This window comes from Plecotus auritus (genome assembly GCF_963455305.1).
Source record: "Plecotus auritus genome assembly, chromosome: 2".
Lineage (NCBI taxonomy): Eukaryota > Metazoa > Chordata > Mammalia > Chiroptera > Vespertilionidae > Plecotus > Plecotus auritus.
In genome coordinates, this window is record NC_137771.1 from 168746838 (window position 1) to 168765871 (window position 19034).

The 19034-nt window shown below is 39.2% G+C and overlaps 1 protein-coding gene across 2 annotated transcripts in view; it reads left to right on the top strand.

The window, feature by feature from the left end:
• The first annotated feature begins 1586 nt into the window (after positions 1 to 1586).
• SLC15A2 (solute carrier family 15 member 2) overlaps positions 1587 to 19034 on the top strand; it is a 35331-nt gene continuing 17883 nt past the window's right edge. Inside the window, exons 1-7 of one of the 2 annotated variants that reach the window (XM_080657381.1) lie at positions 1587 to 1762; positions 3916 to 4003; positions 4602 to 4743; positions 10225 to 10317; positions 11432 to 11531; positions 13679 to 13769; positions 14004 to 14081. In XM_080657381.1, coding sequence (XP_080513507.1) covers positions 1658 to 1762; positions 3916 to 4003; positions 4602 to 4743; positions 10225 to 10317; positions 11432 to 11531; positions 13679 to 13769; positions 14004 to 14081 — 697 coding nt within the window. In that variant the 5' untranslated portion in view covers positions 1587 to 1657. The remainder of the gene's footprint in view (positions 1763 to 3915; positions 4004 to 4601; positions 4744 to 10224; positions 10318 to 11431; positions 11532 to 13678; positions 13770 to 14003; positions 14082 to 19034) is intronic. The other variant, XM_080657382.1, reaches the window with a different exon arrangement.

The following is a 19034-nucleotide window of genomic DNA, read 5'->3' on the forward strand; positions in this document are numbered from 1 at the left end:
AACAAGTGGTCAAACTCCCGATAAAACAATTTGTATATTAGGTTTTTATTATATAGGATTAGTATATTATTTTCCATACAAACAACTGTAAACCTACTTTTGCCATACCTATATCCTATATAATAAAAGAGTAATATGCAAATTGACCATACCTCTGCTACGCCCACCAGCCACGCCCACCAGCCACACCCACCAGCCAATCAGGAGGGAATATGCAAATAAACCCAACCAAGATGGCTGCAGCCACAGAGAGCAGGAGGGAGGCTTGGGTTTCCCTGGCAATGGAGGAAGCCAAGCTTTCCGCCTGCCCTTGCTGGCCCAGGACTCCACTCAAGGCTACAAAGTTTCAATTGTAGAAGATAAATAAATCCCAGATCCCAGGGCCTCCGCTTGGGTCGCTGGAGGGTGTGGCCGGCCTGCAATCCACCACAGGCCCCTCGCCCAGGCCGCCCCACACCCCAAGGGAACCCCCACCCTGATCCGGGACACCCTTCAGGGCAAACCAGCTGGTCCCCACCCATGCACCAGGCCTCTATCCTATCTAATAAAAGAGTAATATGCAGATTGACCATCACTCCAACACACAAGATGGCTGCCCCCATGTGGTCAAAGATCCTGCCCCAATGTGGACACAAAATGGCTGCCACAAGATGGCCAGCAGGGGAGGGCAGTTGGGAGGAACCAGGCCTGCAAGGGAGGGCAGTTGTGGGCTATCAGGCCAGCAGGGGAGGGCAGTTGGGAGGGACCAGTCCCGCAAGGGAGGGCAGTTGGGGGCGATCAAGCCTGCTGGGGAGGGCAGTTAGGGGTGACCTGGCTGGCAGAGGAGGGAAGTTGGGGGAGACTGGGTCTGCAGGGAAGAGCAGTTGGGGGGACCCAGGCCTGCAGGGGAGAGCAGTTGGGGGGTACCAGGCCTGCAGGGGAGGGCAGTTAGGGGTGACCAGGCCTGCAGGGGAAGGCAGTTAGGAGCAAACAGGCTGTCAGGGGAGCAGTTAGGCATCAATCAGGCTGGCAGGGGAGTGGTTAGGGGGTGATCAAGCTGGCAGGCAGAAGCAGTAAGGGGCAATCAGGAAGGCAAGCAGGTGAGCAGTTGGGAGCCAGCAATCCTGGATTGTGAGAGAGATTGGGCCTAAACTGGCAGTCAGACATCCCTTGAGGGGTCCTAGATTGGAGAGGGTGCAGGCTGGGCTGAGCGACATCCCCCCCATGCACGAATTTCATGCACTGGACTTCTAGTGTAATTATATGTATATTAACCTTGTTTATAATAGGTGTTCAGTAAGTGGCAACTGGTGTTATCTGTAAATCAATCCTTAAATCTATGTTTGAAGGATTGTAATCTTAACCATTATGCATTATTTTGCAATTCTCCAGCATTGTCTTTCCCATCTTATGATGTATTGTTCACAATTCTCCTTTTACATAATTATTTTTTGAACCAATCCCTAAGACCCAACCAACACTTTCTTTTCCTATAGATTTATGCTTTGCTCTGGGTCAGGCAGTTGCTGAAGCCAACACCTACAGGGTTAAACCTAGTTGCTGAAGCCACCCTCTTTCCCCTCCCAATCAGTCCCACTTTTCACAGTAGGCTGGCAGCTGTCCCAAGTGCTTACCGAAGCCAAATGCTTGAAGAGAGAGAGAGAGTAAGGAGCCAGCTATGAATCCCTTCCAGAAAAATGATTCCAAGGAAACTTTTTTTTCACCTGTCTCCACTGAAGAGGTACCACCTCCACCTCCAAGCCTTCCAAAGAAGCCACCTCCGGTGAGTCCCCAGATTCATTTCTGCCTTTGACAGGAACAAGCTTGCTCTTTTGGTTCTCTTCCTTGGCTTCTTGGAGCTTCAGGCTGAGATGTATTAGGGATTAAAAACCCTCTTTCTTGGGGTTAGAATTAACATGAAAACCTAAACAGGTTTCTTTTACTTGGGAGGGAAGCAGTAGGAAGAGATAGTCAAAATTTTTCATTTGAGACCCAGGACTTTGCTGTGTTTCATTGTATGTATGTTCTGAATTTCTCTGGGGTGAAGAAAAGAAAAAGAATGGGGAAGTCCAGGGAAACTTGGCAAGCACTCCTGTCCTAGAGAACTGTGTGTGATTGTTCTTTCTTTACCAATATAAAAATGTAGCCCTTAGTTCCCCGTGTCCAGAGTCTTAAGCTGGACACCAAGAGAAGTTTGAGAATAGATTCAGTATCTTACGATGTGTTCCAGTTTACAGTAGGAGGCAGAATAGGAAAACAAAGAAGTAATGGTATTTTGCATTATATACTTATTAAAACACTTCCATATTCATTATCTCATTCAATTCTCACATCAAAATCCTATAATGAAGAGGATACAGTAATAATGGACAATATTTACTAAGTTCTTAATATGGGCCAAGAGGTGGTAATATTCTCATTTCATTGAAATAACAGGCCTGAAGCATAAAGACAGGTGTAGTGACATGGCCAGGGTCAATACATTCCCCTAGCCAGTGACAATGTTACATAGCTAGTGAAAGTGTATTAACAAAACTTCAGCTTGCAGAATTCTCAAGCTGTGAGCTGATAAGGTAATAAGTCAATTCATTGTGTCTTTCAAGCAAGTTATTATCATACATTAACATCTATACTAATAAGAGGGTAATATGCTATTAGACCGAGTTGACTGGATATCTTCCGGACGTCCGGCTTCCTTCCTGACAAAGCCATGGTGGTGGGGGCCGAGGCAGAGGCGGTTGGGGCAATCAGGCCGGTAGGGGAACAAGCAGTTAGGGGTGATCAGGCTGGCAGGGGAGCAAGCAGTTAGGAGGCGATCAGGCTGGCAGCGGAGGGCAGTTGGGGGTGATCAGGCTGGCAGGGGAGGGCAGCTGCAGGCGATCAGGCTGGCAGGGGAGGGCAGTTGAGGGTGATCAGGCTGGCAGGGGTGCGGTTAGGGAGCAATCAGGCCAGCAGGCAGAGGCGGTTAGAGGTGATCAGGCAGGCAGGCAGATGAGCAGTTAGAAGCCAGAGGTTCCAGATTGTGAGAGGGGTCCCAGATTGGAGAGGGTGCAGGTCGGGCTGAGGGACAACCCCCTCCCTCCCCCCCGGACACAAATTTCATGTAGGGGGCCTCTAGTCCTATATAGTAAAAGCCTAATATGCTAAGTGTCTGGTCGTCCAGTCAGCCATTCAACCAATCAAAGCATAATATGCTAATGATATGCTAAGGCCACTCAACCACTCACTATGATATGCGCACTGACCACCAGGGGACAGATGCTCCGACCAGCAGGTTAGCTTGCTGCTGGGGTCTGGCTGATTGGGATGGAGCAAGACAGGCCAGGCATGCCCTGGAGCCCTCCTGCGATCCCTTCCTGGCTGGCCAACCTCCAGCATCCCTTCCCAGCCCGATCATGCACCAGCAGGTCCCTCAGCCTACACCCTCTCGCAATCCAGGATCCCTCAGGGGATGTTGGAGAGCTGGTTTCAGCCTGATCCGTCAGGCCAGGCCAAGGAACCCCATTGATGCATGAATTTGTGCACTGGGCCTCTAGTATATTAATATTTAAGAGGGTTGTTTTTATCTATCCATAGCCACCTCTTCATTATGTTCCTAGATACAAGTATTCTGCCCATAGTCCCAGGCTTTTCAGTTAGTAGTGATGGGAAGATAACCAGATCCTGGGTCTTGGATCAAGGAATGTCTGAGTAGTTCCATATTAAATGAATGAAGAACAAATAATGTTCATAGTAGCTTCTATCACTCCTAAACCAGCAATCAGTGCAAGCACTTTTAGTAGATAATAGCTGTTTCTTGAAGAGTAGGCATCATTGCTTCACATTACCTATCATGGTGACTTAAAAGAAGCATTTTTCTGCTGTGGAACAGTCTAGAGATTTAAATAGGGGTGGGTGAGAAGCTCATGTTTGAACCGTTGTCTTTCTGCTTCATAGAAAATCTGTGGCTCCAACTATCCACTGAGCATTGTCTTCATTGTGGTGAATGAATTCTGTGAGCGCTTTTCCTATTATGGAATGAAAGGTAATTTTGTGTCCCAAAGTCTTAGTCTTCTCCATGCACCCTCACTCCATGTTTGTAATGTCTGGTTTTCTTGTATGCATTTATTTCCCTTATGCACTCTTTCTGTCTTCATCCAAATTGGTCCTTTCCTTTGGCCAGGACTTCCAATAAATGCCTCATGGGATTCCACCTAGTAACGGATACAGGCCAAGCATAGAAAGGCCTAATAACAATCTGTGAGAATATAAATGGGAAAACACTCACCATCTGAGTTCCAGTCCTCGTATCTGTTCCTCGGTTTTATGAATGTATCGTTGCTGAAAAGGAGATGGAAGGTATATTAGAAGCATCATATTATCTTTATGATTGGCCTAAATGATGCTCTGTGTGAACATAGACTGAAGGGAGGAGTATTGCATTTGTACACTAAGCATCATCCCATTCACAACTCCCATGGGCACTGCTTCTACTGCCTGGTAGTCACTCCTCCGTCACTTCACTGCTAGGAGTGTTGAAGGTTAAGATCACCTTCAAAGACCATAGATCTAATGTACTTCTCTTCCATAAGTAACTTTAATGTACCTATCTTATTTTGCCTCCATTTTTTTTTTCACCTCAGCTGTGCTGACCCTGTATTTCCTGTATTTCCTGCACTGGAATGAAGACACCTCCACATCTGTATACCATGCCTTCAGCAGCCTCTGTTATTTCACTCCCATTCTGGGAGCCGCCATTGCTGACGCCTGGTTGGGAAAATTCAAGTAAGGAAGATGGAAGATCACACCCCCAGAAGTTCACAGATTAATTGTGCAGAAGTTACCACTTAGAGCCTCTTTCCCAAGCCATGTCATCCATGACAAATAGAATCTCTCTAAGACAGACACATAGAAAGGCTATTTCTCTTCATTATCAGTTTTTCCAATATTTTTACATCCTTTTCAATCAGGAGTTGTTGTTTTTCTTAAATCTAATTTTAATCTTCTATCCTGTAGTCTAAGACTAATTCTTATTCTGATCTAAGGTGAAATAAAGATTGCTAACCACCAGAAAATTTGTAATTTTAGAGATGTCAGTGTAGTTATTTGATATACTTGCCATCTCTTCTCCATATTGAATCATCCCAATTCCTTTAGTATCCATGAGTCCCTTTTTTCAGTTCTTATACCAACTCTTATTCTCTTCTCTAACCTCTTTCTGTAGTTTTCTTCTTAAGAGTTTAAACATTTTTATGAGTTAGACTAATGGTCTGTTCAGTTCAGTATCTTTTAAGTTCCTGAAAATAGCACCAAGAGACATTTATAGGATAATGCTATCATTGTCCTCTGTAACATTATCCTCATAGGCTGGAGATGGAGCTTAGATATCCATCACCCAGTTATTTTCTGTGCACTTGTCATCTATGGGTTTATCTGAATTAGCATTTCTCAAAGTACATTCTGTTGAAAAACTGCTGTATAGGATAATAATGAATGTTATATAGGAAGATAAAGATCTCATGGCGAAATAAGTTTGAAAAATGCTAGGCTGAACTTAGCTTAAAATGTTTCTTTACTGCATTACTTCTTATAGCCTTTAACATGCTAATATGCACTGGAAAATCTCAAAGAGAAGGTTATGGCACATAGTGTTTCCCAAACTTGTTTGACCAAAGGATATTTTTTTCAGGGTATCTTGTGGGCCTAGTGTTCAAGGAATTCTCTTAGGAAACACTGGTTTATATCTCACTTTGGCCTCTATGTATTCATTGTTTTAAAGTATTTAATAAGTGCTTTATAATAGCTACAACCTATTTGTAACTTACTAAACAGTTGTTGTTGTTTTTTTACTTGAGAGGGGGACGGTACGTAGGTAGCTGAGATCCACTATATTTGCTCCTTCTATAGTTTTAGTTACCAATCCATCCAAATAAGGGGTTGGCACTATGTGCAGAATAAAAAGCCATGGTCTCTAGTCAGTTATAGAATAAAAGACTCACATACATAACCAGTACTTCCATTGATTTTTTAAAATGACTTCCTTTAAAGTTGAAGTATACTTCTGGGATATGGTGAACAATAGCTTCCTGTCTATTTCAGAGGAAATATAATACCTCTACTTAGGCCTCAATATCAAACATTTTTGAAGTATTCTTTATTTTTTTAATTATTTTTATTGAGGTATAATTAAAATAAAGTACAAAAATCCAAAAGTCTTAGTGTAAACCTTGATGAATTTTCATATATTTGTCACCATTACCTAGCTTACTTTCCCTAGAGTTTTTGTACTCTCAATGTTCCTCTCTCTCGCCTTCAAATTCTCCTATAGAGATAGTCTTTTCCTGTACCTAGAAGCCTGTTCAAATCTCTGAGACCTTTAAACAAACAAGACTATTGTTAACCCTCCTTTCAAACTGTCTTCTTTGTCTTATTACCATTATCTCCAAATTTTAAAAAGAATCATTTATATTTGTTGCCTTCCTTTATCACTCTTCATTATCACTCCTGAGGGCAGAGTAATATGATGTAATGCAATAGAATTCAAATCAATTCAATTTAATCTGATAGAATTTAATCCAATAAATGTTTATCAAACGTCTATTTGTTCAAATAAGCATGGGGAGTAAGGAGATGAGTAAGACACAAATACCTGTTTCATACTGTTCATATTCAACTGCCATTAATGAAGAGCAGCGGATTGTGGTAAGTACAATAAAATATAGCATAAATCATCTCTTTATCCTATTGAAATTCCTCTCTCTAAGGTCATTGATAGTGATCACTCTCTTTTTTTAAAATCCTCACCAGAAGATATTTTTTCATTGATATTTAGAGAGAGTGGAAGGGAGGGAGAGAGAGAGAAACATTGATGTGAGAGGGACATACTGATTGGTTGGCTCCTGCAAGATACGTACTCTTGACTGGAAATCGAACCCAAGACCCTTTGGTCCTCGAGCCAATGCTCTAACCACTGAGCAAAACCAGCTAGGGTGATAGTGATCTTTTTGTTGACAAATTCCAGCAGTCTTTTCTAGATTCTTATTCACTTTGAACTTATTTTAACATTTCAGTCTGTTTATTACTCCTATATTCTTGAAACTTCCTGGGCTTCTCTAACACTGCATTTTCTGATTTTTTTTCCTCATACTTTTTTGGATTTTTCCTTATTTGACTTTTTTTGCCTTTTGTTTACTTCACTCTTTCCTGAATGTAGGCTATTCCCCAGGGTATATTTTTTACTGTGTTCTATTTCCCCAAATTCTCTTTTAGCAGATCCTATGGTGTCAATATTAGCAATATGCAGATAGCTCCTCCAACTCTATAATCTTACAACTGCATAGTGCCATTCATCTCCTGGATGTTCCAACTTATCCTCACTTCCCAAACCTATACGCTCAAATTCAATCAGTTATCAAATTCTACCAATTCTATTTCTATAATATCTCTCACATTTATCCCTCTTCAGCAGTGAATCACACTGCCATTAATTGCCACAACTCGAGTTTTGGTCTTCATTATCTCTAAATTGGGCTATTGAACTGGACACCTACAATGTCATCACTGCCTTCCATATCCTTTCCTTACAATTGAGTCTATACATGACTGCCAAATTAATCTTCCTGAAAGAAATTTCTGTTCACATTGCTACTCTGCTCAGAAATTTCTGCTGACTCACTCATTGTTTACGAATCTCATCCCCACTGACCTTCCTGTTCTTATTGTCACACTCCCTTTCAAGACTGTTTACTAAAGAAAAACTGAATACTACTAATGTTCCCCTAACAATAGTCAGTGCATATCTTTTTGATGTCTGTTTGCACTGTTTCTACTTCATGGAATTTCCTTCCTCCCCATCCTCCTTTGTCCAAATCCTGTAAGGCTCATTTCAAAGGCCACCTATGTTATGGATTATTCTCTGCCCCTCACTCTTACTACTAGTCAGAAGTAACCTAATCTTCTCTGAACTTTAATTTTTACCCTCATATGACATTTATAAAATTCTATCTTATTACAATTATTTGTGTATAAGTCTAATATTTTCTTCTGAAGAGAAAATAAAGTCTCATATATATTTTTATCCACAGCACCTAGAAGAGTGCCTGATAAATGTTTCAACTAATAAATTTATTCATCCTCAGATACTCAAATGTAGGCACAAGACTGAGGATAGTTGTGGGCAAGAATGAAGATGACTTTTATCCCTAGTATTGGTTTTTTATACCCTGTGCCCCTGCCTATCAGTCTGGGCTCAACCTTGGCAATAACAACCACTCTCTTAAATGTGTTTATTGTCAAATATGCTTTTGGATGTCCTCTCTACACTCTCCTATCTCTTTCTCCTTAGTGGGTCTATAGCATTTCCTCCCCTCTCCTATCTTTTTTGTCTGGTCAGAAATTACTCTCTTCACACTAGGTCTCTTCCTTTGCCATCATTACACATACCCCTCAATTCCTAAGCTCTAATTAAAATTACTTCTGGTGGTAAAATAAAATTTAAAAGATCTTCTATTTCCTTTTCTTTTTCCACATTAACCTGTTCACGATAAACCTGAAGGAACACTGGACTATAAGTTAGAAAGTAGAAGTTCTAGACCTAATGCAAATACTAATTGGAATATCACTTTAGGACTGCCCTTTGATCTCTCTGGATTTCATTTTCCTCATTTGCAAATGGAAGCTAGGTCAAGTCTATTTAAAACAGTTCTGTGTTATATGGTTTGAATTACAATGATTCCAGTGATCTCATTTCAAATGTGGGCTTTCCATGTGTCTCTTGACTTCTTTCTCCTTCTGTTAATTTCCTGCCATTAGAGTCCTCTCTTATGTTCTTCATATCCTAGACTAATTCCCTGAGTCTTTTACCTAGAAAGTTGCCTATTTTCCTTCTACACCACTTACACTTCTCTTATTTATTTAGTCCAATAATTTGATATTGCTCTGATCTCCCTACTCAGACACTATTACTCCAGCTCAGACTCCTTTTGATTTTTCTGTCTGATGATCTAACATAGATCATCTCTTTTGGGCTCATGAGAGCTGGCCTTTTTTCAGTCCTTTTTCATTCCAATTTTTTCTATTTTTTCCTTTTATTCCAACAAAGAGAACTTTTCTCTAGAAGGCCCTACAAAATGTTTTGCGAAACCCTGGCCCCTTCTTCTGATATTAATTAGTCACCCAACTTTTTATCCCCTACTTGCCATTATAAACCTTCTAAGATTCCTTCCCTGGAAAGCCAATCTAGGAAGATTAGATATTTAAAATAAGAAATCCACATCCTAAGTTTCTGGTAACTTCAGCCTCTCTCTGATACCTTCATTCCATTCTTTATATTCCACATTAGCATGTAATACTTTAAAATCACAGATGTAAACTACTAGTATATAATTTCCAAGGTTCCTTCTAGAACTTACATTCTACTTATGTATAAAGAGATTGCTAGTATGGCGATATACCTAAGAAGTGTATTATATATGTGGCTGTCTGCCTTATTTCAATGTTTATAGTTCTACATATGTTCTTACCAGAACTCCTCACTCTTCTACTTTCTAATTGCCATTCAGATTTCTAGGGGAAACAACACAACAGGCGGTTCTTACCAGCTGCATGATCTTTATCACTGGCAAGTCTATTCAGAGTCCGTGGCTCCTTTTTTTCAGTCTTGGTTAAATTGCCCATGAAGCAACTGTGGCAGATATTACAATTAAACCAAGTGTTCAAGTGACTAAGCTGAACCTGAGAGCCCTTTACCTCTCTCTATATCTTAATGGTTGGTTTAGAGAAAGTTTGTATTAGCCATTCCTTTTTTCTGTTTAATTGGAGTTTTTCCTTGACCCTTGTCTATTTCTGGATCCAAAGATATTCCTTGAGATAAACATCTCAAATTATCCTCTTCTTCTGGTTCTCTGACTTTAAAACATCATCACTCACTACGAATTTATTCTGGCCTCGACATATCTGTACCAGAGCAGGAATGCTCTGTGTGTGAGTAGAGTAAGGGGGGAAAGAGAGGTAATATACGAGAAAGGAGCTTGAAGGGAATGTCCATTACCTCTAACACTCAAGGCAAAGAGTTCCTCTCTCTTTTTCTAGTCTATTTATTTCATTTACCATTATTTCTATTTGCATTTCTCAGGAAACTTTTTCCTCCTCCACCCCTTTCTCTTTTCACTTTATTTATTCTGGCACTGAGAATAGTATGAACTCTGAGTCTGAATTACTTAAGTCTCTGAATTCTGTTTGGAATGACTAATTTAACTCTCTCAACAGGACAATTATGTATCTATCCTTGGTGTATGTACTTGGCCATGTGATCAAGTCCTTGGGAGCCTTACCAATACTGGGGGGACACATGGTACACACGTGAGTAAAATCATGGGATAAACTGATCCATTTTTCTTCCATTAGGTAAACCTCTTATGCTTTTATTACAGATTATTTTATATTTTCTTACCAGAGATATCCCTTTATTTTACAGCCTACTGTTGTTTTATTACCAAATTCATTAAGAAAAAGTTATTTACCAGTTGAACTCTTTCATACTTTATCTGAATTCATTTGTTTTTATTAAATATTTGGGGACTTTTTGAATGCCTAGCTGGTATCCTCTTCATAAAAACTCATCGTATGCTTGAAAGCAATCATTAAAACCGTTATGTCCTCCATATTCCCTCACCTATACATCCATTCATGCATCTGTACTTTATCAGGGGTAAAAAAATTTTCTGTAACATTTCCTTATAATTCATTGTAGAAGTCATATTCAAGCTTGGATATTTCCCATTTGTATGTAGTTGCATATATCGCAGTTGCTCTAGCCATTTTTACTAAAGCTACTGATGTTTATGGGGCAAGAAATATTTGATAGCTTTTGATGTCTGTTGGTTCAGTCAACAAAGAGGATTACAGTTGTTGAAGAACCAGGTCACATGTGTTCATGTTTATAATGTGCCTACACATGTATTCATCTAGTGAGTTAAGAATTTTGTTTGAAATTTAATAAATATTAGATACCTCCTTATTGGTGTCCCATCAAAAATCAATGACACTTCTAATAATTATCATGAATTTTAACATTTTGTTTTGTATTCAGTAATGGTATGTGGGATAAGGGTTCATAAGGTCTTTCTATTGAAGTGTCTCTTTGACTAAGACAAAATTGATAACCAGAGCTTTAATTCTGAAGTTGCTTCAGTATCTACTTTTATTTGTTGTACACAAGGGATAAATGGAAATGTCAGGGACAAAATCCTCCCATGCAATAAATACTTCCCGGCAGAGGCTCAAGGTTCACAAAGTCTTAAGTACCCCCAAGTCTTTCCTAGGAGTGAAGACAGATGGAAAGTGCTCACAGGTTAGAAATGTAAAGGGATCTTTATCCTTGTATACTTTCTTTTTTCCTCCTGTAGCTCTATATTCAGTTTCTACTGTTGTGTTTAATATCAATATGGTTAGTGTCCTCACCTCTCCATTTCAGAGTCCTTTCATTGGTCGGCCTGAGTCTAATAGCTTTGGGAACAGGAGGTATCAAACCCTGTGTGGCAGCTTTTGGTGGAGACCAGTTTGAAGAAACACATGTAAGAATCCTGTTAATCCTGTATTTCCAAGAACGCAGAGCAGATGTTAAAAGAGATACCTGGCAGGTAGCCATTTGCCAACATTGGTGAGATGATATCTGAGGAGTTATGTTCCATTCTGGGCATGGGTCATTAATAGAGAGAAAAATTGAAAAATGTTCAAAAGAAAGTGACCAGGGTGGTAGATGTACTAAAAAAGACACATCTTATGAAGTAAAGTTGAGGGAAATGGAGATATTTAGCCTCAATAAGAATGAAAAATATTATAGCTTTCTACAGATTTTGGACAGATGTCAGGAATTAAGCCTGAGACCAATGAGTGAAAGCTATAGGAAACTAGCTTTTTGCTTGAAAGAAAGAAAAACTTCAAATAGAGTTTGAAGTAGTGAATTTACTCTCACTTGAAGTATTTAGGAAAAAATGTCGTAAGCACTTTGGGAATGGGAGGGGATGCATAGTATAAAGATGATTTAAGTATCTCTAACTTTGAGATTCTATGAAAGGGCAAAATGACCAAGCAGAATGAGTTTCTTTAGATAAACTTGTCTAGATCAGGGATTTTCAACCAGTGTGCCACAATAATTTTATAAACATGCAATACCTGACTATTTAGTCAGGAGTACTGACCTCTTTCCTTTAGACTGTCAAATAAAAAAATGACAACAGCCAACACAACAATAGTCATCTGGTATCAATGAATCAAAATTATATTTATTTTATGTGTGTGTGTCAGATTGGTAAAAAATACATTTTTTGGTATGCTGCAGAATTTTAGTAATTTTAGCAGTTTATGTGTCCCATGAGATGAAAAAGTTTGAAAATCACTGGTATGGATGATCATTCTCTCTTTTCCTAAATACTTTACATTGTCAATGGGGGGGAAACAGTATAAAAGAAGTAAAATTGAGCTTGTATAAGGAAGTAGTGAGAACTAAGCAAGGGGAACTGTCTATTCTTAGGTCAGCCGAATTTTCTGGCTTTGTTTTTTGCTCTCAGTTTTCTTTTTTGGTCTGTCTTCATGTATATATTCCCTCTTCTATAGCTATTTATCATGCTTCTAGTTTTTCTCTCTCTGTTGTCTCTCTGTGTCTTGTCTTCCTGTGGTCTTCACTCAAATAGTCTTCTATCCTTCAGACCATTTTAGCCATCATTTGGTATTCTTTATATGTCTGGGGGTCCAGAGTTCATAATTGCTTACTGAATTTGGAGAAATAACAAAACTTTGGCAAGTGGGATTCTGTACATTATGAACTATACAAATATGTGTGTGAAATGAGGTTTAAGTAGGGAGCAGAAGAAGAAGTGAAATACACTGTAAAATAGAAAATGGGAAGGACAGATTGTTCTGTGTCAGAAAAAGATGTGGGGTGCCAAAATGAAGCAGAGCAGTACGCAATGAATAAAGCATTAGCAACTTTATTTGAAAATTGCTTCATTTGGTAACTGTTCCACAAAGATATTTAATCATAGGATAAACCCATCTCCAAGTTTTCATCAGCCATGGGCTTCCTTTTATACTCTCTGGCAGACTTTCCATAAGCACTAGGTAAATTACTTGATCAGCAGTTTACTTCGCTGTCCTATGTTCTAATGCTAGTCCTGCCACACATTCCACAAAATATTTTCTTTAACTCAATCAATCATTTGCTTAATTTGGTCAATAAATATCTATTTAGTCTGTAATATATGCAGGTATTATGGAAGACAGTGGGGATTACAGAAATGAGTAACACATTTCTGTCCTAAAGGAACTCACCACCTACTGAAAGAAACAGACATTTAATAAAAAATAATATTATAATAGGTATACTATTATATATCTAGTATATAGATCACAGTAGTGGCATAGTGTACAAGATGATTATTTTTGGTCTGGTAAAGGGGTAAAAGAATGTTAAAGATGAGTGTTTAAACTAGGGTTTGAAAGATGGGTAAATGTTTGTATGTGGTGAGCCAGGTATATGTTTGAAAGATGGGTAAATGTTTGTATGTGGTGAGCCAGGTATATGTTTGAAAGATGGGTAAATGTTTGTATATGGTCAGACAGGCCTCAAGTCTAAGTATATGTACCTCCAGCTGAATATGAACATTGGGTAGAGTGCAGCTAAGAGTTACATTGAACTGATAATGTTTCCTATTTGTTTCAGGAAGAGGAACGGACTAGATACTTCTCAGTCTTCTACCTCTCCATCAATGCAGGGAGCTTGATTTCTACATTTGTCACACCCATGCTAAGAGGTTAGAATCTTTTCAGAGGGGCCCTCGATAAAGCTTTACTCGGCCAGACAAAAATCTGTCCAAGACTTCTTGTTGTTCATCCTTTTATAAGGGCTTGAAAACCTGAGATAATCTCTTTCAATCTTGATTTGTCTGACCCCCAAAAAAGATTGTGGCTGTCTACATCTACAACCTGAAAAACTTGAGCTTGCAGAACCTGAAGGACTCAAGATTCAGGATTACTTCTTTCTTTAGGAGATGTGCAGTGTTTCGGGGAAGACTGCTATGCACTGGCTTTTGGAGTTCCAGGATTGCTTATGCTGATAGCTCTTGGTAAGTCCAGTGGGGCTGAGGAAACTAATAACCACTGATGCCTGCCAATGTAAGGCATCGGGTAAGCACTTTACACAAATGATTTTACCCATTCCTCAGACTAACTCTTTTAGGTAGGTGTTATTATAGGGGTTTCCCCTAAACATTGGAGATAAATTCACTGAAGTAAAAAAGTGCTCAAGGTTGCACAACTAATAAGAAGATTCCTAGAGAGCTTTAAAAAAAAAAAATAACTGAGCCATGGGCTTGATATAGGTCCAGTTAAATTAGTTTCTCTGTGGAATAGGGCCTGAGCATCTATACTTTTTTTTTTTTAAACATATTTTATTGATATTCTACAGAGAGGAAGGGAGAGGGATAGAGAGCTAGAAACATCGATGAGAGAGAAACATCGATCAGCTGCCTCCTGCACACCCCCCACTGGGGATGTGCCCGCAACCCAGGCACATGCCCCTGACCGGAATCGAACCCGGGACCCCCCAGTCCGCAGGCTGACGCTCCATCCACTGAGCCAAACCGGCTTCGGCGCATCTATACTTTTTAAAATATCTAGGTAATTCTTTTTTTTTTTTTAAATATATTTTATTGATTTTTTACAGAGAGGAAGGGAGAGGGATAGAGAGTTAGAAACATTGATGAGAGAGAAACATCGATCAGCTGCCTCCTGCACGCCCCCTACTGGGGATGTGCCCGCAACCAAGGTACATGCCCTTGACCGGAATCGAACCCGGGACCCCTCAGTCTGCAGGCCGATGCTCTATCCACTGAGCCAAACCGGTCAGGGCTCTAGGTAATTCTTATCTGTCGTCTCTACACTACAATATGTGGGGAAGCAAGGAAGATAACCCTTTGTCTCAAACTAGTTTATTTCATCTGGTAATTGAAAGATACATTTAATTCTTTGGGACTTACAAAGTCACTTCTAGGTTTAGCTGTTTCTGCCCTGCTCTGCAGTTCTCCCAAGGAGCACTGAGACTATGAGGAGCAAAGAGAATAAGAGGAGTTGGATAAGTAGGTGGTGACTCATGCAACTTAGATCAAGTGACATTCTCTTTACCATCAAGAACCCAGTAATGGAAGAGGAAAGGGGTTGCTTAGTTTATGCAATCTAGTGAGAATTTTGGACATGATTGTTTCTAATCACTGACCTGGAAACCTGTTCTCACTCTGAGCCTTTGGGTAACACCCCCTTGGAAGATGACCAGTCAAAACACATAAAGAACTCAATAGAGGGAAAAGAGCCCAGAGACTCACAATGTTCAGTGTGATTGTTTTCTATCAGGAGGTGGCTAATAGTAACACTCAGATTCCAATTCCAATTCCAACGAAATGCATGTGTTCTTCAGGAGAGCTATGATAATACTGTTTCCTTCTCCTTTTGAAGCCAAACATTTTCCCAAATAGTTTCCTGGTTTTCCAGTGATTAGGACTATGTCTCCTTCTCTGGATTATTATATAATAATGATATTTACATACAGTAATTATGAGACCAAAAGAGATGCTGCAAGGGAAATTTTAAAAATAAATTATGAAATGCTAAACAAGTATAGCTATCATTATTAGTCAGCTGCTTCACTTTTCTTGGTACTAATAAATAACTTAATCCTCTAGCCTTTCACTATAATTTAATTAATCAATTTTTGAAAATTTATCCATTCAACAAACATTTCTTTAATGCACCTATTATGTGTCAGATTCTGTGCTAGATACTGGGGTCACATTGGTGCATGAGACAACTGCAGTTCAGGCTTTCAAAAAACTTATATAGTCTAGCAGGAAGAAGAACAAACAAGCAGACAAAATAGTATGGTCAGTGTCACAACTGGGGAAGTATATAAAAAGCTATAGGAACACAGAAGAAGGATGTCTGACTAAGACTTTGAGGGTCAAAAAAAGTTTTCCTAAAGAAATGACATCTAAGGGGAGAACTAAAGAATTAACAGCAAATAATCAAAGAAGAGATTGGAAGTGAAACAGAAATAGGACATGGTATCTGTAAGACAAGGAAGTGAGAGTTAGTATGACATATTCAAAGATATTAAAAGAATTCAGATAGCCTGGAGCATAAATGAGAAAAAAATAAAGAAGAGAAATAGAAATCAGTTAATGAGAGGCCTTTAAGCAATGAAAGAATTAGAACTTTGTCAGGAGAGAAAAGTGGAGAGCTACAAAAAGATTTTGAGCAAGGGAATGATTGTTAGATTATTATTTCTCAGTAACTATAATGTGGGCAAAGGGTGGGTTAAAGGTGAGTGAAGAATACTGTTTATCTTGATTACTGAAGTTTTGGCACTTCATTAAATTTTGTGCTCAAGGTGAATGCCTCATCTACTAGAGGGATATGATGAAAAGGGGTTCGATAATAAATCTGACATGTTCAGTGACTGAAAGTAACCTCCCAGAATTATCTGGTCATAAATTCCTAACTGGCCAGCTCACCTTGTCTCACTTGGTAGAATTGATAAAACTTGAATTGATTCAATATGTGAAGTGAAGGTTCTGACTTTGAGCAGCTGGGTAGAGAGTGGGGTTATTAACTAAGATAATAATGAGGGAGAACAGGTTTGGGGCAATACCAATGAATTTAGTTTTGAATATGTTACATTTTAGATCTTGGAACATATAGAGTTCCAAGCAGTTATTTGTAAGTACAGGTTTAGAGCTCAGAATAAATGTTGGGTTGTAGAGAAATATCTGGAGCTATGAGTAAAAGGATAGCGATTAAGCCATGAAAATAATGAAAATAACTAAGAGATAATAAGAATAAGGCAAAAAGAAGGCTAGGATAAAACCCCGAGGAACACCAGCATTTAAAAGATGGAAAGGCTCACAAATGAGACAAAAGGAATGGCCAAAGTGGCAGCAGTGCTCTCTTGGATACCAAGGAGATTTTAAGAAGAAAGGAAATCATTCTGTGACAAATGTCACTGAGTGAGACATTGAGTTAAGGTAAAAAATGTCCATTAAATATAGCAACAAGGTCATTGATTTGATGACATCAGTTATGGTATATTGGTGGAGATTTTAAATTAATTGGAAAAGATTGGGAAGTGAATAAGAAGTAGGAAAGGGAGGCCTGGCTGGCATGGATCAGTGGTTGAGCATTGACCTATGAACCAGGAGGTCATGGTTCAATTCCTAGCCAGGGCACATGCCTGGGTTGCAGGCTGGATCCCCAGTGGGGGGCATGCAGGAGACAGCTGATCAATGATTTTTTTCTCATCATTGATGTTTCTATCTCTCTCTCTCCTCCTCCATTCCTCTCTGAAATATATATATATATATATATATATATATATATATATATATACTAAATTTTAAGTAGGAAAGGGAAAACAGTATTTATAGCTGAAAGGTGACATGGAGTCAAGAGAGGGTATGAAGCATGCTTGAATATTATTGGGAAGACTCCATTAGAGAAAGAGGTTGAAGATAATAAAATGAGTATGAAAGCACACATGACAGAATTACCTTTGTACAGGAGGAAGAACATGACTTTCACGTAACTGGAGGAAGGAGAAGATGAGTGTGGATACAGGAATTAATAGGTTTGATGGCAGGAAGATGGGGGAACTTCCATTTTCAAGACATAAGAGGGATATGATGAAAAGGGGTTCGATAATAAATCTGACATGTTCAGTGACTGAAAGTAACCTCCCAGAATTATCTGGTCATAAATTCCTAACTGGCCAGGCATATAACTGCTTTAGTAAAAATGTTATCTTTGCCTTCCACAAGCCCTGTCCATTGTTTTTGTGCATCTGGGTTAACACAACTTTGAAATGCCTCTTTCCCAGACCCCTCGGAGGAGCACATAATCTTGCTAACTATCTTGTAATCCAATCCCCGCCTTGCTTTCTCCATCTTTATGTAAGATTCTTTATGTCCCCTTCTTAATTCCAAATGGATATAAGAAACTACATGACTGTCATTCTCCAGAGCATTTGAAATCTTGCTTCCTGGCATTGTCATCAGTTTGGCTCAAATGAACTTATACCATTCCCTACAGATTTGCACATTTCTTACATCCACAAGGAGAAGATACTAGAAACTCAAGGTCCCTACTCATCTTCTTTAGAAGTAGCCTTGAAATTTAAATGTGACCTTTTTGAGTTGATTACCTGGCCTTCCTTTCATCATTCCAATGTCACTATTGAGATCAGAATTCCTGAGATTCCCAGCCTCTTTCTAGGATCATTCTCAGCCTCAGGGGCAGTTTATTCCCTATCCCAAATCTTCCTCTTTATTTGCCCATTTGTCTCCCAGAATTAGCATTCTTTTCCCGAACCGTTTTTTTTCCTATCAACAATAAGAAGGTTATAGTTGGTAAAGAGTGCTATTTGGAGGAGCATGGGGGAAACGGAGGCTGAATAAAGAAAAGGTAGTAGCGTGAATCTGACAGAGAGGAATGGAGAAATCAAAAAGTTAAGGTCAGTAAAATTAAGGTGATTTAGGCATTCTCGTGTGTAAGGATATTGGAAAATGCTACTGACAAGGCATCTTTGGTAAATGATCAGCTAGAGGGGCATCTTGCTGGAGCAGAAAATCCCTTGAGGAGGAAAGTACATCTAAGCTGCAGTCTCCCCACTGATTTTAGCTAAATTTAATAAACTTGAATCAAAAGCACTTTGTAATTATAAAAGTATTATCAGCTCATCGCTGATTATTTGAAAAGTATAAGTAAAAGTATGATAATAAAATGTGTCTACAATTAGCTGAGGAGATGTGCCTAAAGAATAAAAATGTAGATTAAGGGAAAAGAATAAGCTTAAGAACAGAAATAGTACAGAAGAGAATTTTTTGTAGGAATGATGAATAGCAGTTAGAGCATTACTCTCTGTAATGAAACATAAAGTGGGAAATGGTAAGCTGAGGTGAGCTACATTGTGGACAGAGGCCACGTCTTTTTTTTTTAACTTTATTTCTAGTAGTATCTAGCACAGGGGTGGGCAA